The 25735-nt window shown below is 30.4% G+C and overlaps 1 protein-coding gene across 1 annotated transcript; it reads right to left on the reverse strand.

The window, feature by feature from the left end:
• Nucleotides 1-6541: 6541 nt before the first annotated feature.
• Nucleotides 6542-8671, reverse strand: LOC21397750 (probable polyol transporter 6). The gene is made up of 2 exons (XM_010096974.2): nucleotides 8525-8671; nucleotides 6542-8010 (listed from the first exon to the last, which is right to left on the reverse strand). The coding sequence occupies exons 1-2, from the start codon at nucleotides 8619-8621 to the stop codon at nucleotides 6602-6604; spliced, it is 1506 nt and encodes a 501-aa protein (XP_010095276.1). The 5' UTR covers nucleotides 8622-8671; the 3' UTR covers nucleotides 6542-6601.
• Between the last annotated feature and the right edge of the window lie 17064 nt (nucleotides 8672-25735).

Below are 25735 nucleotides of genomic sequence, written 5' to 3' on the forward strand. Positions count from 1 at the left end.
GGGCCAAAGAAATAGCCGGAATCACCGAAGCTCCGAGCATTATTCGCCATCCGAGTTTGAGAGTCAATTTGCTGAAGAGGAAATTGGAGACGTAGCCGATATAAATAGTTATAATATATTGAAAATGATAGTTTTTAATAGGTTTATAATTTAATAATAACAAAAGAGAATTTTAAATATAACATAATTTTCTCCATAAAATTAAGTTATCACGTGATTGATACATGATTATCTTTGTTAAACTTTGAAAATTATTCGTCACTTTTAATGTCGTATCAAAAAGTTTAAGTATTATTATGCTAAAACTAAAAATTCAGTGACAAAAATGTCACTATCCTTAAAGTTCAGGCACTAATAGTACCAATTACTAGAGAAAAAATAACTATAAGACAAAATGAATTAAATAACTATAATATTTTTTCTTTGAGCTGAGGATTGGAGGGTAAGGTAAGTTTGTAATCACAATTATGAGATACTTAAGTTCATAAATAGATACGCTATATATGTACATGTGAAAACACTTTTTTTTTTTTCGTAGGTAATAAAAAGCACATATCAGAAAGTAGGGAAAACAAAGAAGACAATTTTGAAGAGAGAGCTTAATATAGCCAAATATAATGGATATAACTGAGGCGACTATGACACAGCCGCATGCGTAAGTATTGATTATCTTGGTCTGGATTTTAACTCTACTCTCCTCCATTATGTAGTTAAAAATAGATCGGCACCCAAAAAAAGAAAAAAAAAAAAAAAAAAAGCAACAAATACAATGTTTTTGCTTCAACTGCTGTCTCTGGTTGGATCTATGTTTATGGATGACATTAAATAATGGATCAGAAATATATAAACCTGGAAATTAGGTTAGAAACAATAGCTCCCTTTTGTAATAACTTGCATATAGTATTGTTTCAATAGCTCCCTTCTTAGATTTATAAAGCTGAAAAAAATAGAGGCTCAAATCTAGTGACACTTCTCTGTATGTAAAGTGGAAGAATTAAAAAGTGAAATAATTAGATTCTTTATTTTGACGAGAACCATGACATGTAAACTCAACCTGTTGGCCAAGATCTATCGCTTGGCGTATGTGTGTAACACTAAGCCACTTGTCATTGGCCAACATATCTTTTTAGCTCACTAATACAACGTAATATAGTTTCTGAGCAAAATAATAATAATAATAATAAATAAAATAAAACAATAATAATAATAAATAAAATAATAATAATAGTATAGTTTTGACTACCCTTTTGGTTTTGGTTACATATTGGAATATCTCTACGTGAGGAGACGGGTGCATAATTCTTGTGCTTTGGCCACGTACTATGAGTATTTTAGAAAAATAATGATACAAAATTCGCCTTGACGTACGATTGATGTGAAAAGAGATTGCATGGGAAAGTAATTGTAATGAAGGTAAAATGTTTAAACAAACCATATTTTTACTTTTTAATTTGTTTTAACTCTATGTGATGGAAAAGGGGTAGGCAATAGTAATTTTTTGTGTTAGAAAGAAGTCGATTTGAAATTAACTAGCCTGTTCAGCAAAAATAAAAAAACAAATAAAAAGAGCAATCAAACTAGCCTTGTTTTTTAAAATTTTGAAGGAGGGGCCAGCCTTCAGTTTCCGGACCAGTCACCCAATTAGCATAGTGCCACGTCTCAAATTTATTTTTAATACTTTAATATGAAGACCATTCATTTATATTTTTCAATAAAGTTTGATATTTAAATAGGAGAAATGTTAGGGTTTCATCTCTCTATTTTTCACTCTTTATCTTCTCCTCTTATCACATGTCATTTCATTTTCCAATAATAAAACATAACTATCACCCATTTGTATTATCTCTTATTACAACTATGCTTAAAGAATACTAAATTGTCATTTATTATTCCTCATTTTCTCTTTATTATTGCATCAGTATGTTGTTCTTTCAGAAGAGTTTATAAGGCCTTGTTCTTTTTTACAAGTTAATCACAACTTAAACATTTTTTTACGCAGTATTTTCTCTCTTAAAAAATTATATATAATTTTTTTACTATAATATTTTCTCTCATACAAAAAAAAAATGAGTTTTGATTGTGAAAAAAACATACTTTGAATATGTTGTTAATTTTGTTTCCTACTGAAATCGTTTTGCAAGATATCGACCACTTGCGATATCAAACCTGTTTTGTAATACACTCCAACGTTATATATTTCTTCTTTTCTTATTTGTTAGAATCGTTATTATATATCTTTATACTTATGATTTATTTGGTAATCCTTTAGTAGGTGTGTATATACATATAACGCTGTAATGTAGAGTACGTTTACTAAAAAAAGAGTATATACTATTAAAAACAGCCATTATATAAATACAATTATATAAAATTTTTCTTATTCTCTTGTCAACGTCTTTTCTACTTTAAAATTAATCTTGTAATAAATTATAAAAAACAAAATAGAGAATATGATGACAAAGTTGTAATAAAGGGTAAAACAATGGGTGTGGTAGTTATGTTATATTTTAATTGGAAAGTAGGATGACATATGACAGAATATAAAGAGTGAGAAAGAGAGTGATGAAACAAATATTCTAGCTTTCTCTTTAAATAGATATGGGGCCATTTGGCATAGCAACTAGCGAGCAATAATATGATATGAAGATGTAATAAAATATAGCGCCCTAACCATGTTTTAGTATTAGAAAGAATATACTTCAGCCATGTTTTTGTGAAAAATAGTCCCCTTAAAACATGATGTGAAATTTAGATATTTTATTATTAATAAAATAAAGTGAAATTTCAATTATTTCATGTGAGTGTATAATTGAATACTTTAAAATATTATTAAAAATTCTGTAATTATTTATGCGACCTTAAATATTATATATAACTGTTTTATATGAGAGAATAATATTTATTAATAATAGTCACAATATATCAATAATAAATTTAATTAAAGTTACAAAATTTTTAATTAAATTGTTACTAATACATATCAATCCAATTAACAATGAAACGATCTTAAGAGAGAGACAAGGGGTTTGTGAGAGAGAGAGAGAAGAGAAGAGGGAGAGGTTGCGTTAATGTTGGAATATTTTTATATGAACTTTCGTAATCATAATAATTCACTTTAATATGAACTAAAGTATGTTATAGACAATTTTGTTGTTATAAGTGTATTTATGTATGTATGTCAAATACTGGTTCAGAATGAGATGGACACTCATTTTATTGTCTAACTTGAGGCCTATAAAGTCTCTCTATCACACAATATTTGATGAGCCTATTGGACCAAATACCTTCTCAAATTGATATTGGTTATAGCTCAACAAGGCCCACACAACTAATTGTTGAAGACAACATAATATATATTTTTATTGTTGTCTATATATATGTGGCATATGTGCATGTGTGTATGGGGGTAACTTTTGGAGAGAGGAGTTCAAAGAACACCTCTTGCAACCCTTTCTCCCGTTTTGCGAGCTCTCCCCAGCGGCGAGTTTCGACAGATTACTCATGAATTTATTATCTCTAATATGTCTTAAACACTAAATAAGCGTGATTAGTTTCAACAGTTAAGAGAGAGAGTCCAAGAGGGAAGGTTTTTTTAAACTTTTTATTTTTTTAATATTTACAATATTTTTAAAATATGTTTAAAAATCATTGGTTTCTATTTAATTAATAATAAGGGTAAAAATGAGATTTTGCATGTCAAAAAGGGCCTTAAGATATTAAAAACGATTTCTTACAATGTTAGGGTACCAATTTAAAATTATTAAAAATACAGGATACTAAAAAAATAATTATGCTAAAACACATGTACTAATATGAAATTATCCATTAATAAAATTAATTAATTGATTAAAGAGTTTAATAAGTTATTTACTTTAATTGGAGCTTGAAATTATAGATTTATGAGTTCCACATCATCCTTGTATTTATTGTTAGATAATATGAATTAACGTGATTTAATATTCATTTAGAAATATGGAATTCGAAATTAAATTACTCAAAATAAATTAATTATAAATTAGTTTATGACTTTATATAATATAATTATTTAAATAAAATACTTTTGAAACGCACACTGAAGTGAGACCACACTGTCTACATCCCTGGAACACAGGGAGACATGTACCACGGGGAAAATTTCCAGTGAAAATCAAGTTACTTGTTATCCAAGTTATATAATTTGATTTTTAACTTAGTTTGAAAAGTTTGACTTTTAAATTAGTATCTGAATTTGAATCAAATTAAGAAACAAGATAAAGTTGGAATTATCTCCTTCTCTTAAACAATATGGAAGGAATAACATAAGAAACAATCAAACAAAGCACCATCACACCAAACGACATAAAAAAAAAAGGATAAAATCATTTTAGTTCTCTGTATTATAACAAAACATGCTCTTAATATCCCGTGTTTTTGATAATATTAAAATGATACCTTGTCGTTTTTAAAAATATATTCTTAGTATCTGGTAGCTAATTTTTGAGACATATAACCCTTCTTAATTATTAATCAAATAGAAATCCCCTATTTTTCTAAAAAATCTAAAAATATTTTATAAACTTAAAATATTTAAAAGAAAAGAACAAAATAAAAAAGTTCATGATTTTTTCTAGATATATTAGATTTTGATTAATTAAAAAAACGATAATAAGATTTTATATCTCAAAAATCAATTTCAAAGTACTAAGAAGATTTTTTAAAAATGTCGAGATACCGATTTAATATTGTCAAAAACACGTGATATCAAAATCACGTTTTGCTATAATAGAGTACTAAAATGGTTTTAATCTAAAAAAAATTAAACTGTGATCCATCTATGCGCCGCCCAAAGAAAAAAAAAAGGAAAAATATTGGAAATGGAAAAGAACTCTTGGGAAAGAATTGCGTGGAAGAACTGCCTCTTACCAACTAAAACGAAACAAAAAACTTTGCAAGCAACGTTGATATCAGAAAGCTTATGGAAGAAATGTTAAGAGGAAATTCAGAAAATCAGAAAGAGGGACTCTATATAACCAAACGTAAAATTAAATATTGATTTATTTTTTATTTGCAACATTAATCGTGGTACTAAGAGGGTAAGTCAACTTTGTAAATATACGCTCAGAATAGAATCATATGAGGAGCGTGCTCACAATATATAAATTTTCCGTGGGACGGCCTCGCTCCAAACGGAATAGAGATGAGGAACAATTATTGGGAATGGAGATAGAGATAAAATTTAGTCCTTGATTCATGACGGGGTGGGAATGAGGGAAGTGTTCTCCACCACGCCTCTGGCCCCATATTAATCTGATTAATCTGTAATTATGCAATAAAAATTAAAGCTATTAGGAATAAACAATAAAGGATAATTTATGTTTATATTTTGATGTTTTTAAACTTTTTTTACTTATATGTTAATTATTACTTTTGTATTCAATTTGCAATATGTTAAGAATTTGGTTATTATCATGAAACCTTTGATTTTGGTCTAAATTTATAATGAATTTCTACTATATTTTTATTTTAAGTTGCTATAGTTTTGAAGTGTATCATCTTATATAATAGGGAATGAGGCGTATGGGAAAGACTCTTCTAATGGGAAATCCATGACTCTGACCCCACCCCTCCTTAATCGGGGATGAGAATGCGGATTGGGATAGTTTAAGGTAGCTGGGATATGGGGATGGGAAATCATCTTTCGCACCCACCCCGCCCTATTGTCATCCCTAGAGTATAACATGTACTAAATTTTTAAAAACCATATATGAAAAAAAAACATTATAATAAAATGATTTGAACCACGAACAAACATAACGATAATTGTCCCATATGTAGTTTGGTTCTCCTCTTCTTTTTAATTAGAGTAATCTTGACAAAGACTCTTTGAAAGTGCATGAGTCAATATTTTTACCTTTTACTTTTGATTCTTTTGATTTATAACATTTTTAGTTAAATAATTACACTAACAAAATAGTATTTATCAAGAGTAAATATATATTCTTAAGACTAAATTTTCTATTTTTTCTTTTAACTAGCTTTGAGAATGAGCACTAGCAAGGCCCGGTAAATATAAAACACATCCTCTTACTAGACCATGTTTAATTTGTTCGGGGGCATATGTTAGGTTCAGAAAAAGATCAATTGGGGCTAAATTCAGATTTTTCTCTCTTTTTCTTTTCCCTTTTTTATAAATTAAGAAAGTTACAGCACTTTTGTTTTCGTTTTATTACTGCAAAAGGTTCTATTTTTTTTTTTTTTTTAAATGAAACTTCCTCAAAAAGAAATACTCCTTATTTTTTTATTAATATCTTTTTACTTAAATAAGTATACTAGTTAAAAGTGTATTAATAAAAAATAAGAGATAAAATTCAGATTCATGCATTTTTAATAACAAGTTAATTTATACCTTTTTTTTTTTTTTTTTTTTTTTTTTTTTGGAGGGGGGGGTGGGGGGCCTGGGGCAAGAGCCTTTGTTTGAGTGGGGTGGGGGGCCTGGGGCAAGAGCCTTTGTTTGCTTGCTCCGTTGAACTTACGCCACTCACGAACAACAAACACATTTGATGTCAAAGCTCAAAGCACAAACCCGTACGGCATATTAACATTTCCCTAATAATTGTACTATTTAATGTTGTACATAACCATTCCTTCTCTGAATTTCTATGTCTACGTTTCCACTTTTCTTCCCATTTCTGCTGAAAAGCGTCTCCATCTCCTCCAAAGTTCGTCCTTTTGTCTCCGGCAAAAAGAAATAGAAGAATCCCCAAGCCAAAACAGCTATTCCAGCGAACATAAAGAAAGTCCCTCCAATAGTAATCGCCTTGTAAATCGAAATAAAAGTCATTGAAACTGTGGCATTCATGACCCTATTCACCGCAACCCCAATACTCATTCCTTGGGCCCTAAGCCTCAGCGGGAAGATCTCCGAACTATAAACCCACGTGATGGGCCCAAGCCCAATAGAAAAGAAAGCAACGAACACGTACACGGAGGCAATACTAAGGCCCAAGGCCCACACAAGCTCTTCTTTGGAATGCTCCACCATGGTCAGACAAAACCCAAGCCCAGTCAAAGCCACAATCATCCCACCCGTGCTGGTCAACAAAAGACGTTTCCTTCCGATCCTATCGAGCCAAAAAGTCGCAACTAAAATGAATGTCGTTTTCGTGACCCCAACTCCGACCGTGGCGAGCAGGAGCTTGTCTTTGCTCGTGATCCCGGCTTTCTTAAAAATCCTTGGACTGTACAAAACGACAGCCTCAATCCCTGTCGCATGCTCGAAGAAGTGAATTCCGATGGCGGCAATTAGAATCCATCGGACGGCTGGCGTCGGCCGTATGATCAACTCTTTCCAAACGCCTTTGCCGTGGCTGTTCGTCGGGACCTTGGCTAAAACGTCGTCGTTGCAGCTCTCTTCGATCCCGGCGGCAAGTTTAATATCTAGTAAACGGATTTCGGCTTCTTCCTTGGAATTACAAACTTGGAAAAGGATTTCCTTGGCTTCTGCTAAACGGCCTTGCATGACCAACCACCTCGGAGATTCGGGCATTTTGAGGATCCCGAGTGCGAGGAAGATGGAAGGAAGTCCGGCGATTCCCAGCATCATTCGCCACCCGACTTTGAGAGCCAATTTTCCGAAGCAGTAGTTGGAGACGTAGCCGAGTAGGATACCGAGGCTGATGCAGAGTTCCGGTAAGGAGGTGAGGAAGCCACGTGAGGAGGGGGAGGAGATTTCGGCGGAGTAGACGGGGGCGATCATGAGAGCGAAGCCGACGCCGATACCGGCTATGCATCGGCCGGTGAGGAGGACGGCGTAGTTGGGGCCGTAGCCCATCAGGATAGCGCCGAAGAGGAAGATGATCGAGGCCACCACGATGGTGTAGCGGCGGCCGATTTGGTCGGACGTTCGGCCTGCAGCGAGAGATCCGACGAGGGCAAAGAGGTTTAGTATTCCGGCGACGACTGCGATTTGGACGTCGTTGATTTTTAGGTCTTCTTTTATGAATATCATGGCTCCGCTCATGACACCGGTGTCTTAGTAATTAAAAAAAAAAAAAAAAAAAAAGTCATATTAGTACGTAGAATTCACCGTAGTGTATGTGTATGAAGAGATTATTTTTAAAACAAAGTATTGCAACATCAGGAGTTCAAAATAACATCTGTTGGTATATCAATTTAATTTTTCCATATTTGAAATGCAAAACACATGGGTTTGCGTTCAATCGTTAAATTTTTATCGTTATTTTGATTTTAATATAAAGTCTTATTGCAAAGTTCAGGAGTTCAAAACTCTCTGTAATGTAACAATATAAACTTCTGCATATTTGTAACTATATATATATATATATAAGTTTGGATATGTAGATTGATAGGCCAAAAGGAAAGTGGCCAAAAGATAAAAATTTATATTTTTTCATGACAAGCCACATCAAGGGGAACTAGGACACATGCAAACAACAAGAAAGAAGATCTTCCCATAAAGTGGAAATAAAGAGAATTAACACAAAAAGTTATATATCGTACGGAGCTGAGAAATAAAAGAGCGTACCATAGCCAAATATGATGGAAATCATGGAGGCAACTATTGAGCATGCACATGCATACTTGTTGAGCTTTTCTTTGCCTTCCTCAAAACTCATCTCCATTGGAACTCAAAAATGTCTATTCTCCGCTTTCAGTGAGGTTATTATTTGACTCTTACGATATCGTTAATATTTGAGAAAGCTCTCTTTGGTTCATATATTTATAGCCAAAGAGAGGATAAGATAATTAGATATGGCAGGTAAATTAAAGCTATAGCTTTAAAAGCTCAATCCGCTCGTGATATATATATATATATATATAGAAAGGCAAAGAAAGATTTTTGCTCAAGTTAGCTAACATATCTTTTTGAAAGGAAAAAAAAACAACACAACTCCAAGTATGAATATATATTATATAATTTATAATATACGTATAGGTTTATATATATGTGTATAGAGAAACGGTGATTTGCCTATTTTGGAGGGTCTAATCCCGTCATTGTCGAATATTTAACGGCACTTATAACAGCACGAGCTGAACCAACTTGGAAAGACTCTTATTAAGTACTTATTTTGTTGGCTTTAGATAAGGGCGACAAGAGATCCCGCCTGTATATTTGGCAGATCGCCCGATTGATATGCCACTTGCCTAGGCATCTTTGAAATTTCAACGTTGAACACGGCCAAAATACACAGCAGTCCAATTACTAAAAGGAAAAAAAAAGGGAAAAGAATAACAATAATCTTAATTGGATAATAGAACACCAATTCTAATTCCAATTCTAATGTAAGCTGTAATTTTTATATTGGTTAGTGTATAAAATATTGTCGTATTAATTAACGTTAAGATATTACATTTACTAATAAAAAATAATAACTGACACTCAAATTTAATTGATAAACAAAAAATTGAAATTGGAGTTGGTATCTCCAACATCAATTAACACCATGACTCATCTTAATTAATGTTATGAGAGATTGGTACATGACTGTGAGATTTTAAGTATAGTGTACTTGCTTTTCATGAAAGGATCATATATTGCTATTCAAAGTTGAATAATACAATGTGGCCCTTCATAAGACCACTAGAAGACAAAATACGTTTGGATAATTGAATATTGCACATTCAGTAGTCGTTATAAATATGTTTGGATAATTGAATAATGCACATTCATTAGTTATAAATATGTTTGGATAATTACTATTCCACGTGACCAGGATGCATGAGCTATCCACAACGTAAAAAAAAAAAAAAAATCACACACACACACACACACAAAATAAATCGAGGATTTTTTTTTTTCATTTATTGCTTATTGATTATATGGTAAAAGTTCTTTTCTTTTTGAGAAAATTTTATATTGATATTTTGTATTTTAACGTAATTATTTTTTAATACCTTATGTTTTTTATAATTTTAAACTAATACCCTTATGTTTTAGATAATTTTAAAGTGGTACCCTAACGTTTTAAGAAATAATTTTTTAATACTATGAAGCCGTTTTTTGGGATGTAAAATGTTATTTATACCCTCATTAATTAAACAGGAATAAATTAATATATTTAAAAATGTTTAAAACTAAGTTATGCTGGAGAAAAATATATTCTATTTTCTTATTTTTTAAATATATTTAAAGATGTTTAAAACTATTTTCAGAATTTTTTTTTAAATTGTTGGTTTTTGTTTAATTAATGGGAAGTGTATAAGATGTTTTACATTCTAAAAAAGGACCTCAAAGTACTAAAAAATAATTTTTTAAAACGTCATACTACCTATCAAAATTATCAAAAATATAAGATATTAAAAAACGATTACACTAAAACATGGATTACCCGTATGAAATTTTCCTTTTCTTTTTTTATATAATTATGGTATGCAATAATGCAAAAACAAATTGGAGCCTTTCAATGTGGTACTTGATGTATCTAGATACGTACAGTGGCATAAGAGAACGACTAGATCACAGCAATGTAACCAACCATTATATATATATATATATATAAGAGCATATAATTTACATAAAATATCTCAAGTTATCCTATCTAATTGAACCGAATCTTTTGCTTTCTTTGTCCCTCATCTCTTTTTGTAAGAGAAATATTGTAGGGCATTGATAATGTTTAGTACTACTCACTAATAAAAGATGAATTTTGTAATATGAAAATTAAAAGTGGAGTCTACTTTTCTTAATAATAGTATTTAGCACTAGTGATGTTCCTACAATCTTTCTTTTTGTAATCTTTTTAATTATATACAGCTCAGTTAAAATTGTAATAAGTTCAAAACAAAAGTTCCGAAAAAATAATAATGATTATAATAATAATAGTTACCATTATGTTATTACTATTATTATATCCCTATATATAATCATCATTATATTATACTATTATTATAATTATTGCTGTTGTTGTTAAGTTATTGTCATTGTTGACTGCTTCTTAAAAATAATAAAAATAAAAAATGGCGTAGAGTTGGTATATCTTGCTATCTGTATTTTTATCTCTTAAAATTTCAGATACTCTTGGCAACAGTCGATCCCGCTCTTTATTTTTGCTTCATGAAGTACAGATTGATCATGGACGTTTGGTTGATAGATTCAGAATCATGATTCAGAATTATTCTCGATTTACGTGTATTTTTTGTGAGAGAAAATAATGTTGCGAGCCACGAACTATGATTCGAACCATGTCGTCGCAACTAAGGTTTTTTGCGACGACGTATCGTCGTAAATTTGTCGGCGCAAATAATTCGTCGCAAAAACGTTTTTTGCAACGACATAGTGTCGTCGCAAATGTATTTGCGACGACAATCGTCGCTAATACGTCGTTCTAAATTTCTTGTGATATGATCCATTTTTTGCGACGACATTTCAAATTGTCGTCGCAAATAATCTTATTTTTTTGCAACGACAAGTCTAAAAAAGTCATCGCAAAAAACTGAAATTAATTTTTTTTTATAATTTTTAAAAAATGGTAATTAATTAATTTTTAATATTTTTAATTAAACATTATTATGTTACATACTGAATAGAATTTATTAAGATACATTAAAAGTGAAATATAAATTAATATTAAAAATAGTAAATCTAAATAAATTTATAAAATATATTATGAATACTACATGAAGTGCATACATAATATTCAAAAAAATATAAAAGTCTAAATAAAGTGAAAAATAAAAAGTACATATAACAGAACTAATCGTCTAAGTTTGTAGCATCGCCAGCATCTGAATCATCATCAGGACCGTCATCATCTGAAAGAGGCAGAGGAGCGTCTAGCTCAACTGGTTCTGGATGATCAATCGTAGGTAATTGGATGTTGGGCTGCAATTGGTTCCTCAAATAAATCTAACTTTTGTCAATTGGCATTTCAACTATACACAACAACAGACATAACAATTTATTAATGTGTTTAATTAATTTTAATTTTACTCTTTATTAACACAATTAAATTTTATTCATTAAAGTTTGTTAATGAACTTATTAAAATTCTTGTTTTCTAACTAAATTTCAGTAACATAACAGCTTATTTTTCTTATGATCCAAAAATCTAAACTTGTAGAAAAATAACTTCAGAAGATTTCGGCACACCATAGCTGCAAGATGTGCCACCCAGAATAAGAATCACAAACATATACTAAATTTCAACAATATAAGAAAATCATAATTCAAATATCAAAATCATAATCCCGAATTCATACAACCAAAAACTACAATAATTTTAAACTAAAAGTACAATAAATATAAAAAAACTTACAAAGTTCAAACCCACTAAACGGGGGCTAAAAATAGCGGGATTACGTCGGAGGAACCGGGCAAACAGCGATGAAGGTGAAAAATCAAACGCCTACATCAAATATAATTTCACGTGACTGAAATTAACATTTTATTAACATCTAGAGTTAACATATTTAAATACAAAAAAAAAAAATTTCATTCCTCGACATTAAATCTAATTATGTTAACAAATAATGTAAATTAATAAATTAACCACTAGTTCAAAAATAACTCTAAATTAACGTCAAAAACTAACATTTACATAGCCTCATAGTACATGTTTAGAAACCTCATTTAGACATTTTTACAAACACTTTACAAACAACTCAACAAAACACATAAAAATAATAAAAAAGTTACCGGAGTGTGTAAAACATACCGGTAAACATCGAACGGTGAGGCGGCAACGGGCGATTCAGTGGGACGGCGGCGGAATCCGGCTAGCGGCGGCGGCGGCGAGCAAGGAAAGAGAGAGAGAGAAGGGAAGAGAGGGAGAGAAGGGAAGAAAGGGAGAGAAGGGAAGAGAGAGAGAAAGGAGAGAGGAGTTGCGGGGGCAGGGCGGTGGGAGCGGCGGCCGGAGAGGGGAAAAAGAGAGAAGGGAAGAGAGAGAGAGAGAGAGAGAGAAGGGAAGAGAGAGAGAAGAGGGCCAGTCGACGGGCGGCGGCGAGGGGAATAAGAGGCAGAGAGAGAGACTTAGCAGGAGAGAGAGAGAAAGCATCGGGGGAAAATGAAGAGGAAGAAGATAGGGTATATTACAACATACTTATTTGTGACGACATTGTCGTCACAAATAATCATTTTTCCCCGCGTTTAGTTTTTGGTGAAATCTTAAAAATATTATTTGCGACGACAAAGAGAAAATATCGCCGCAAATAACATAAAATTATTTGCGACGACAAATGTCGTCGCAAATAATCATTTTTCCCGTGTTTAGTTTTGGGTGAAATCTTAAAAAGATTATTTGCGACGACTAAGAGCAAATGTCGTCGCAAATAGCATAAAATTATTTGTGACGAAATTTGTCGTCGCAAATATATTATTATTTGCGACGACTTGCCATCACAAAAAATAGATTACCTTGGCGGTAAAAATCCGCGCCATTGAAAATTGCGCTCTAAAATTATTTGCGACGACATGGTTATTTTATTTAATGGGGAGTAATTGCGACGAAATGTCGTCGCAAATATTGTATTATTTGTGACAACAAATGTCGTCGCAAAAAATGTCGTCGCAAATGGCCTTTTTTGTTGTAGTGTCATGGCACGAATCCTTGAACCAAACGCACTCAACGCCATAGATAACATAACAACCTTATTCTTTTCTTTTCTTTTTTTGGTCGCTTTTGGAAACGTTTTTATTGCCGTGACTAGCCATTAGCATAAAGATCTCTTATCAGATAAGTACGTGTACACAATAAACAAATATATTAATGGAAAATTTTCATTTTGGTACTTATATTATATTAAAATGTGCATTTAGTGTTCTGTATTTTTAATAATTTTATGTAAGTATTTTGATATTTTTTAAAAAATAGTTTTTTTTGCCCCAAAATAGTTTTTTGAGATGTGAAATATCAAATATGCCCCTATCATTATTTTTTTTTTGACAGGGAAATTGCATTTAAACAAAAACTAAAAAAACAAATTGACATGGTGCATTGCTAATGGCCCATCAGAGTGACAGACGCACGCCTGAAGTCCAAAAACAGAAAAAAAATCTCGGCACATTAACAACGAGCACACTTAAGGCTCTAATTAAAGAAACCCCTCCCATCGAGATAAACTTGCGAGCTCCGGAGGGCCAAATTACCAAACCCTACAAAGAGGGGACATCAGCACCACAGTTTATAAAAAAATTCTAGGCGAACCAAAACTTAACACACGAATTACTCCTCACATCCAAAGCACATGGAGTTTAACTAATAATAATACAATAATATAATGATTGGTGTGACCATCATATTGGATAAGCTAATATGGATAGTAAATTAATGCGGTCTATGTTGCGTTATTAAAAACAACTCATTTTTGGGGTATTCTATTGTATTATTTAATAGCAGATCTATGATGCACATCAGGGTTGGGTACGGGCACGACTAGGAGTTAGGGTCGAGCCAACATAGAGTCACATCGGAGCCTATAATTGTTTAAAGATTGAGGGGCACAATGCAAATTTATATTTCTTAAAATTACATTTTGACCCCTCAAGTTTTACAAAATTACATTTTGAGCTCAAAATTTTTATAAAATTACATTTTTTACTCTAAAACTTTTAAAAATTATATATTTTGACCCCACAACTTTTATAAAATTATATTTTGACCTTAAAAATTTTAAAAAATTATATTTTGACCCCAAAATTTTTCATTTTCATATACAATACGTCATGACACCAAACACCGTATTGTATTATGACAATACAACATAATACAATACACCTTATATAATACAATACAAGTTACCAAACATAGCCTAAGGTTGGATTAACTTTTATAATTAGGGATGTCATTTTTATCTATAAGTATCTTGTCCCTAATAAAAAGAATGGGGGATATTATATAGAGTGGAGATTAATACGGGGTAAAAATTAGCCCTCGATTCGGGGAGGGGGCAGGGGAGTTTACCCCACCCCATCCCCATTACGTATACTACTACAAACATACACAGATATAAGAATAGTGATGTTTTTAGGGCCCGTTTAGTTTGTTAATTCGAGTTTTTAATTCGAGTTGAGATGTAATTTTATGTGAAAGCTTTTTACTGCAGTAAAAAAGTCAGATGTGACTGTTTTTTAGAGCTTTTTACTGTAGCAAAACTCAAATCGATAAAATGAACGAGCCTTAGTCTTTTTAACTCTTGGGTTTGTTTTTTACTTTTTGGATTGAACTTTAGGACTTTAGTTTTGTATTCTTTGAGTGTGGATTTAGTTTTGAGACTTAATTGGTGGTTTTTTTATTGTTAGACTTGGTATATAGTTTAAGTTTTAGATTTATTTTCATGAGATATTAATAGTTATGTTGCTAAATTTTCTAATTGATTTAATGGAATTTTTTTTTTTTTTTTTTTTTTTTTTTTTTTTTTTTTTTATGTGCAAGATTTTTTTAATTTTTAACTAGTAAATATGGGGATAATTCTTTAGTGGGGATTCGCTGACCCGAACTTGTGTTAAGTTAGTCAAATATGAAGAATAAATAAGTGTAGGGTATAAGAGTGAGGGAAATATACCGCTCACCCCACCTTGTTGCCATCTCTATATATGATGTAATATTTGGATTAACGCCAACCCCAACTAGACTTTGATGCGTGCATTAATAATTTGTTGTGGCCTTGAGTTCTTTCATTTCCTTAATTTCTCTATAAGCTTGGACATTTTAATGTTGTCATATTAAATTTTCAGTCAGGTATCCAATGGCCAATACTAATGCTGCTGTAATTAGTTCTTCATAATTTGGCGTACGTACTTTTCGGACATCTATACTACTTAGAAAATATACTATTCATATGGGGAGTGAGAATTTTTTTCAGGAGTGCAAGAATGAAATAAAATTTTTATATTAAACTTAGAAAATTTTATATATCTCTCTGTATTACTTTTATTTAGTACTTTTTTCTTCGGATTTCAAATGAAATAAACTTATAATGTAGTTTAATTCATCTTTAAATTTTAGAGTCTCAAAATATATATAGGCAAAGTCTTTAAGTCTTGTATCCGGATCAGTTTGGTATAAATAATTTTTTTTGCTTTTTTGTATTCTCGTATCGTATCGTTTGTATTTGTGTGTAATATTCAATTTATTTAAGTGTAACATTTAATGGTACAAGTGTTAGATTATATTGTTTTAATATTACACTTAAAGAAACTGATTGTAACACTCCTTAACGAATGATGTTACATAAAAATGGAAAAAAAATTACATTTGTGGGACTGGTCCAATTACCAAACTTAAGATAATTTCTAAATATATATGTGTATATAGGTATAGTTTTAATAGTTACTCTAACATTTATTCATCGGTGGATGTTATTGTTTTAACCGTGAGATATTAATCTGACGGTTGTAATAAATAATATAATTGATTAAAAAAAGATTATGACAATTAATGAGCATTAAACTTGAAAATCTTATTATAATCTATTTTGAATGGGTGACCTGTTGTTGACCTACTGACATGATATTTAAATAATTTTTTATTTAAATAAGTTTAAAATTAAAATTAATTATTTAGTTCTAAAATCTTATTCCGATTGTTGATTCATTTTTTTTTTTTTCAATTTATTATTTCTTTTGAAAAAACTCTTCATAATTATGTCTTTTCAAGTTCGACTCTTCCACGTCATCCCGTTCTTTATCAATGCCCAAATAATTCATTAGATTAGTCCATTCATTGTTGACGTCCAGAACGTGATCATGATATTGAACATACTCCTCTTGGCCTCGATTGTGAAATAATCAGGCTCTTCATATACCACGAGTGCTTTGTCTTCAAAAAACCCAATCATGACTGCTATTTTTAAGATCGGATGCCATTGAGATTCACTCAATATGGGTTGATGAAAAATGGATCTAAAAGAGGGGCCTGTTTAGTTCGCTGATTCGAGTTTTTAATTCGAGTTGAGATGTGATTTTATGTGAGAGTTTTTTACTGTAGCAAAAAAGTTAGATGTGACTGTTTGTGAGAGCTTTTTACTGTAACAAAACTCGAATTCTAAACTCGAATCAACAAAATGAACGGGGCCTAAAAACTCTCGTCTGTTTGCACCACAAAATTAGCAAAGCCAAAATAAAATAAGATAAAATAAGGCAAAAGCATTCGTGGTCTAAAAGCTGAACCTCGTGTTGTTTTTTTTATTTTTTGGTTTGTTTTTCATTTGGCGGCTCAATCAATCCTTTTTCACCCAATCCTTTTCCACACACAATCGTATTGCTTCTGGGTTTTAAGAGAAAAAATTGCTCCCTAAAGCATTTAAACACAACATCATCGAATCATCTTCCACACTCATTAAAAAAAAAAAGGCGTTTTACACATCAGGGGAAAACTGCAAAGCACATCTTCCATTTTCACATCCGACACTTTCTTAGCAAACAAAGAAAATCCAGCAAAAACAAATGAAAGATTGATTAAGAAGGTTTTTTTTTTTTCAATATTTGAAAAAAGAAATCTTTTTTAATTGATGCTCAAGACAAACAAGTTGCTTAACCTACTATAGCAAGTCATATAACTACCACATCATCAATTGAAAATAAGGTATGTATTTTTTTCATAATTTGATTCGTAACTACTGATTAAAAACGTAACCATTTAAAACTTATACACTATGTATATATAATAGTACAGTCGGTGTTTTAAATTTAAATATGAATATTCTTAAAAGGAGTAATTAGTATTAGAGGTCTCTAAACTCTTTAATAAGTGACAGTTTAATCTCTATATTTTTAAATTTTGATAAATCACCCCAAACTCTTTAAATAAGAGCAATTAATTCCTTTCCTTTTCTTTCTGTTAATTTTTTGACAAAATAGGTCACGTGACTCATCACACGGTGTTCTTTTCATTCAAAAAGACTTAAATACCCCAAGTTTACTCATGTAATGAGATCCCAATAACCCACGCTAAAAAAAGAAAAAAAAAAAAAAACAAAGGAAAAAACAGAAAAAACCCAAAACATGAAAAGCATCTTTCTTCAACAACGTCATCTGACACATCTCCATAGGTGTATATAAAATCCCCCATCTAAACAACCCAAAGTCTTCAAGCGCACAAAAAATAAAAATAAAAAATAAAATAAAAACTCTTATGTTTGACAGCCACCATCAAGTGTAATTAGGGCTTTTGGGCTTATTCTTTTACACTTTTTTAAGTTAAGATGATTTAAGTTCAGATTTTAATTTGTGTTAAGGTATATTTGAGTATGAGCTCAATTGAGAATCTAATTTGATTAGACTTGGCCTCGTTCATTTCACCGATTCGAATTTTCAGTTTTAGGTTTCTACAGTAAAAAGCTCTCAGAAAATATCACATCTAACTTTTTCTGCTACAGTGAAAAGCTATCAGAAAATATCAAATCTTAGCTCGAATTGAAAATTTGAATCCGCGAAGTGAACAAGGCGTTTGTGTTTGGATGAGCATATTTGAGTTATGGTTTGAATTAAAAATCTATTTAATTTTGTATTTGGATTGGTCAAAACTTAAGTTTGTATTTAAATAGTATTTTAATAAAAACTCAATGGTAATGAAAAATTTTAATAGGGTATATGGGTGAGATTTTCTTTGTCTCTTCGTTGTGAATGCATAGAAAAAAGAATCATCTCAATCGGAATTAAAACGAAAAAGTTATGATGTTTTTAAAAATTAAGAAAATATTGTTTATTAACTTGAGTTGAAGGGAGAGCTTGAACTGTTTTAGCCACAAACTCAAGTTAAAACTCAAATTTAACAAAATAACATGAATTTGAGTAAAGTTGTAACTTGAGGCCTCATTCATTTAACTGATTCGAGTTTAGAATTCAAGTTTTGTTATAGTAGAAAGCTCTCAGAAACAGTCACAAACTTTTTTGTTATAGTAAAATATTCTCACATAAAGTCACATCTCAACTCGAATCAGCGAGCTAAACGGGCCCTGAGTCTAAACTTTTTTTGAGTTTGGTGCAAAAAAAAAAAAATACACCCTAAGAATTTGTAATTTTGGAATTTCCTTCATCAAAGTCAGCGATCTGAGTATTGAAAAATTCATTTTGATTTATGTTTGTTTTTGTATTTTTAACTATGAAAGGCTTTAGAAATTACAGTTTTCTCGATGGATATATAAATCCAAGTCTAGTTTGAGGAGATTTGGGGTTTGATTAATCGGTCTGGGTGTGCTTCAAATTTAGATATTTTGATGACCCATAAGTCGATTAGTTCCGAAGACAAACAATCATGGTGGTTCCTCTGTCGAGTTCAGCGGTCTGAGTCTCCGACGTTTGATTGTTGGAGTTTTTCTTTCTCTATTGTTTTAAGTTTGACGTCTGATGGATGGTTTTGATTCCAAACTTATGAGTTTAAATTGCGCTTGAAATTAGTTCAGGTTTTTTTTTTTTTTAATCTGATCTAATAGTTTTTTTATGGACGTGAGTTGTTTTTTTCTATTATTTTTTTTATTTTGATTTTTATTAAAACTTATCATATGTACTTACTAAAATGTCCTTTAATGAGGTCATGTGCATTGCACGTGAGATATAAAAATAATGAGAATAAATAGAAAGGACTTAATTGCTCTTATTTAAAGATTTTGGAGGTGATTTATCAAAATTAAAAAAAAAGAACAAATCTTTCACCTATTAAAGAGTTTAGAAACCTCTGATGCTAATTATTACCCTCTTAAAAGTAAAAATTGGGATATAATTGATTTATTTTTTAAAAGTATAGAGAAAACTCAAAAAGTATCCTCTCGGTTTTACTAAAATATAACTTTTGCCCTTGAATTTTTCAAAATCCAAAACTCAAGAAGGGATATTTATTTTTCTGGTTTGAAAAACATTGGTGATATTTTTTAGGTTTAAAACACTTAAGAGTAAAAGTTGTATTTAAGTAAAATTAAGGGAATACTTTTGGATTTTCTCAAAATATACATGCATAAATTTTGTAATTAGAAGACTTTTTTTTTTTTTTTTTTTTTTTTTTTGCTTAAATTGTAATTAGAAAATTTCAGTAGGGTGGGGGGAATCAAAACGTCAACCTACCATTTTTGACTTATACGCAAATGATGTGATCTGTGGTGCCAACTTAAGGAGATATTATATACCAAACGTATCATATACCCAGAAATTAATGAGAACACTGACCACTGCCTTTTCGTTAATTTATTAGATTATTATTACTTATATCCCTTAAACTTTAAGATTATTCTTATTTCATTTTTAAAATTTTAAAACTCTTATTTTGTTCTCTAAATTTTAAATTATTTTTACTTAACCTCTTTTATAGCAATTTTTGTTAAAAATAGAGATAAAAAAAAGAGAATAACGTAATCACGTGATCTTTCTTTTAAATTTATGTTAAAAAGAAACATATGAAAACCACATTACTACTCTTAATTCTCTCTTTTTCTGTCTGATTTTAACATAAATTACAACAAAATGGGGTTAAGTGAGAATAATTTAAAGTTCAGAAGACGAAGTAAAAGTTTTTAAAGTTTAAGAGACAAACTGAAAATGACTCTAAAATTCAGGAACACTAATGAGAATAATCCTAATTATTTTGAAAAATATGTGCACTGAGGTTACCGAACAACGGAGGCTTTCTATTCTGAGTTGGATTCATTTTCCATGTTAAAAGTTTGGAGTATTTTAGGATTATGTTATCAATCTTAAGATTGTGTATTTTCCTAATAAACCTAACTTCGTAAGTCGAATATAATTTGCTTTTAAAGTAGGAGTAGGACTCCATATATCTGGCTGACAAATAAACAGAAAGTTCCAAAGTTGGTCATTTCAATTTCTTTCTCGGAATATTCCTAACTTTTGTGACTTATAATAATTCATGAAAACTATCATTAATTGAATACTTTAAATCATCGGTGCAACCTAAATTATTAAGTAAATTCATTTCTAATTTGTACCTATCAATACTTTAAAAGACAGCTGTTAGAATATGTCGTCTACAACAAAAGGAAAATGCTATGGTTGATTACTTTGGAATAATTAATCCATAAATATATATGATCAATCTTCTACGAAATCATGTACAGGGTGACGATCATGAAACACGTTTCTTTTAATAAAATTAGATAAGATATAGGCAGTCGTCGTAAAAAGAAAATACAAACAGATGAGAAAAATATTATTAAAATAAAAATAAAATAAAATCAATTTGTTACTCTGTGTTATTATAAAATATACTCTTAGTATTTTATATTTTTTGTAATATTAAAATAGTATCTCGATATTTTAGAAAAAAAAAATTGGTACTCTCAGCTCTTTTTTTGGACATAAAATGTCTTTTATGCCTTTTGGTTAATTTACTCTAAAATTAAGTTAAAGAAAAAACGTATTGCAAATATTTAAAAGCATACAAACTAAAAGGAAGAACACCTGCAATTTCCATAATGAATCAGAGCAACTGCAAACCCGAAAAACAATTGAAATTGAAACAAGATTCAACTGCAATTTCTACGAAACAATCTCTAATGAATCAAAGCAAAAAAAAAAAAATGATCCAATGAAAAAGATGAAAGATAAAAAAACGTAGATCAAAACAAGACATCAAACCCAAATCAGCATATGCTTACAATCAAAATAAGGGCTATTCGGCAGCTATAAAAACTCAAAAAAAGACAATTCGAATTACAACTTTATTCAAGTTCACATTATTTTAAGTTTGAACTCTAGTTTGAAATCGAGTTTATGACTAAAACTCGAGTTCAAGTTTCCCCTTCAACTCAAGTTCAGAAACTCGAACTTAAATTAATGAATAATATTTTTTCTATTCTTAAAAATGATATAACTTTTTCGTTTTAGTTCTGATTGAGATGATTTTTTTTCTATGCGTTGACAACGAAAAGATGAATAAAATCCCACCCATATACCCTATTAAAATTTGTCATCACCATTAAGTTTTTATTAAAATACTATCTAAATACAAATTCAAGTTTTGACTCACTAAAACACAAACTCAAAAAGATTCTTATCTCAAACCATAACTCAAATGTACACAACCAAACGCAAACTCAAGTTACAACTTCAACTCAAGTTATAACTCAAATTCAACTCAAGATCTTCACTCAAGAATACCGAACTCAAAAATGCAAAAGAACAACCTAGACACTCAAATCAAACCTAGATTGAAACCAAAAGGAGATCTAAATTCTTACTCTTTCTTCATCATATTCTCTTCTAATGCAAACACAGTTATGAAATAATTGTCAGATTATAAAGCCAAATCCAGATGGAGATCTTTTATTTATTTTTTAAGGAAATAGACCCATTAAGAGCTTCAATGAGCCGAAAGCAATCCAACACCATAATGGAAGAAATACACAATGGAATAGCGCAAAGGAAAAAATGGTAGACCTTTATCTCTTGCTCTTAATAAATATTATTTTATTAGTATAATTATTTAATTAAAAAAATTATAAATAAAGAATAAAAATTTTGACCTAGCGGCGGTATTTATTAAAAGATTTCCCAATAGCAAAACAACGCAGGCCCAATTTGACCAAGCGTAGATCCGGTTAAGCCCAACTCCCCAGTGCCCAGATCTGATGAGCCCATCTCCCCACGTTCCCATCTCTGCCGCGTTTAGCAACCCATTTCTTTGTGGATCTCACAATCCAATTCCACGTTTGTTGATGGGGGGATTGGAAATTGTGGTTTTTTTTTTTTTTTTTTTTTTTTTTTTTTTTTTTTTTTTTGAATTGTGGTTTTTTTTTTAGGTTTTTTTTAATTTGGTTTTTTTTTTTTTTTTTTTTTTTTTATAATTGGAAATTGTGGTTTATCCTATAGATTTGATTATGTTTAAAATTAGTTTTTTTAAATGTTTTTAGAATTGTTTTTTAAATAATTGGTTTCTGTATATAATTAAAAGGAAGGGCAATAAGGACATTCTATATCCTAAAAATAGCTTTAAGATACTAAAAAGGATGTTTTTATAAACATGAGAGTACCAATTTAATATTATTAAAAACACATAATATTAAGAATATGTTTTACTATAACACAGGTATCAAATTAATTTTATACGGCACATATAAAGGTAGGAAGCTATAGGGCAAAAACACAAATCACTCATATTTAACTTGATTAGCTTAGGTACGGCACATATAAATGGATCAGCCGAGATCTTTTTACCAAAATGCCACCGCCAACAAAAAATAAAAAAAGCAAGTTAGGCTTTAGAAGAAAAGTATATTTATGATCTTTAATTTTTAGAAGAAGAGCATATTTATGAAAAAGCAAATGTCTCTAAAATATGTTGACATGCTAACATGGTAAGGACTGAGGACAACATGCTGAGGTGAGAGTGGTGAGCAAATGGAAGGTAGGCTCTACTTGTAGCATACTCCTATGAATGAAAATATTTAGGTTAATCTTACAAATTGTTCTTGAGGTTTATCTCTAATCGTATTTTGATCTTTAATTTTTAAAAGTCTCTCATTTATTTTTTGAGATTTTACTTGTTTCAGTTTCGGTCTTTTTGTTAGTTATGTGTTAAATATTTGACATAATCTAAGTAAGTTAGGGACCAAAATTAGAAAGAGCTATAATTTAGATAGTATTTATGGAAATCTTTTATTTTTTGTATTCATTCAGTCCCTAAACATTAAATGTTTTTAATTTTAATTCTTAATTTTTTATAGATTCTGTCAAATATTTAACACCTAGATAATAAAAGAATTAAAACTGAAACAAAGTAAAACCTCATAGATCAACTACGGAACGTTTTAAAAACCAATGATAAAAAAGAGTTATGGATAAACCTCAATGTCCATTTATGAGATTAACCAGAAATAATCTATACATATTCAAAAAAAGATCTAAATATAGCTCTACAGTTTCTTATGATCATTTTGTGATTCAGAGGTGGAGGGAGGGGTGGGAAAAGAACTTGTAATTATATTATCCATTTTTCAGAATTGATATGACCATAATATATGATAATTTACGATCCTCCCACAAATAGATGGATTGGGAAAGAGGGACTCTTAACTCCATCATGAAATTACAATTATACTCATATTTCTTACCTTTTAACTTATCTGTTATATTAAATTAATGAAAGAATAGCCGTTATTTGCTTTTTTTGTTTTACAACTTTAATGCACCATTTGATTTTTTGTATTTTCTTTTTCCTTTTTAGTTTTCGCCCAGCTACTTAACTCATAGGTACATAATATACAAAAGTTACGTGTTTATATATAGTTACGTGTTTCTTGTTATGTGTTAACACACACACACATATATATACACACGCACGAGTATTTAATGAATACCTTTTCATAATTCACAACTATTAAATATGAAAATGTAATAATGTAACGTGATAAGAATAAATTTCATTAATTATCATAATTTTTTTAATAAACTATTTAATTTGTGATAAGAATAAATTTCATTAATTATCATAATTTTTTTAATAAACTATCTAATTTATTATAACGATCGATCAATATTTTTCGATTAAAATAATGATACTCAGTAATGAGTAAATAATAGAGTAATCATATATAACAAAACAACAAAATTTGTGTAATATATTAACGGAACAAATCATACAAATACAGTTTTAACAAAAGGTTAGTATGGTAATTATATCAGTAAAACTAAATCCGTCCATCCTCATTTCCATCTAATACTAAACAATGAAATGGAAAGTTATCCACTTTTCTTTTTATCATGCTAAATAACTTTGAGAGAACTAACGATTCTTCCATTCTTTCACACTCCCTCTCCCTCCAACCCAATCCATCGTTACGCCCTTTCATTCCTCTTACCAAACAGACCTTAGAGTATATGGGTCTAGATTTTTACTTTTATTCTTAATCAATATTTTTTTTGTCAAATTATATTAGTTGAAAAAGTATTATATTAAAGGTAAGGGGTAAAAATTTAGATTCATAACTAATCTAAATGATATAGGCTACCAAGTTTGCTAAAAGAGAAGATATGGGCCTGAAGGTGAGACCCTATTCTTGTCTAGGGTGGAGAATGTTGAGTGAGATAGAGAGTAAGCCTGGTCCATTTACGAAACTAGGTACTGGACCTGAAGATTAGACCCTATTCTTGTCTAGGCTGGACAATGTCGAGTGAGAAAGAGAGTAAGCCCGGTCCATTTATGACACTAGCTACTGGGCTGCCTAACGTTCTGAATTTCAAATGAAAAGGGCTTAAAAGCAATGTTTGTCAAATGGAAAGGAGTTACGAGCACGCAAAATAGATATTTAGTAGGATGTTTAGTAAATTATAGAATATCTTTTAAAATAAGTAAATTATAATATAATTTAATATTTAAAGTTTTAAATATTAATAAAAATCTCAAAATACCTTGACTTTTCTTTCCACTTCTATCTCCTTCCTCCTTAAATCCATCATGACTAGTTTCGGTGACCCGCAGCCGTTTCTGCTGAACATCACCGGTGATCATTTTTTGATGATCATTTCTGATGACTAGTAAAATCCCAAAATACCCCTAACCCTTCTTTCCACTTCTCTCTCCTTCCTCCTCTAGTTAAGTCTACCATGACCGGCTCTCGTGACTGACAGTCGTTTCTGCTGAACATCGTCAGCGATCATTTCTAATGACCAATAAATACCGTAATTATCATATTCATTTAAAAATCCGGTGACTGGTTCCAGAGATTAAAAAAATATCATATTTATTGGTAATTATTATATTTATTATATTTATTTAAATATTTGAGAATTGATTCCGACGATTTATAAATATCGTATTTATCTGTAAATATTATATTTATCATATTTATT

Source organism: Morus notabilis, unplaced genomic scaffold (assembly GCF_000414095.1).
Source record: "Morus notabilis unplaced genomic scaffold, ASM41409v2 Scaffold11, whole genome shotgun sequence".
In the NCBI taxonomy this organism is placed as follows: Eukaryota; Viridiplantae; Streptophyta; class Magnoliopsida; order Rosales; family Moraceae; genus Morus; species Morus notabilis.

Bases quoted from the DNA above. Each gene is read 5' to 3' on its own strand.
- LOC21397750 (XM_010096974.2), bottom strand. From the start codon at position 8,621: ATGGAGATGAGTTTTGAGGAAGGCAAAGAAAAGCTCAACAAGTATGCA. The intron at 8,011-8,524 runs GTACGCTCTTTT...TTAATTACTAAG, and splicing joins TTCCATCATATTTGGCTATG to ACACCGGTGTCATGAGCGGA.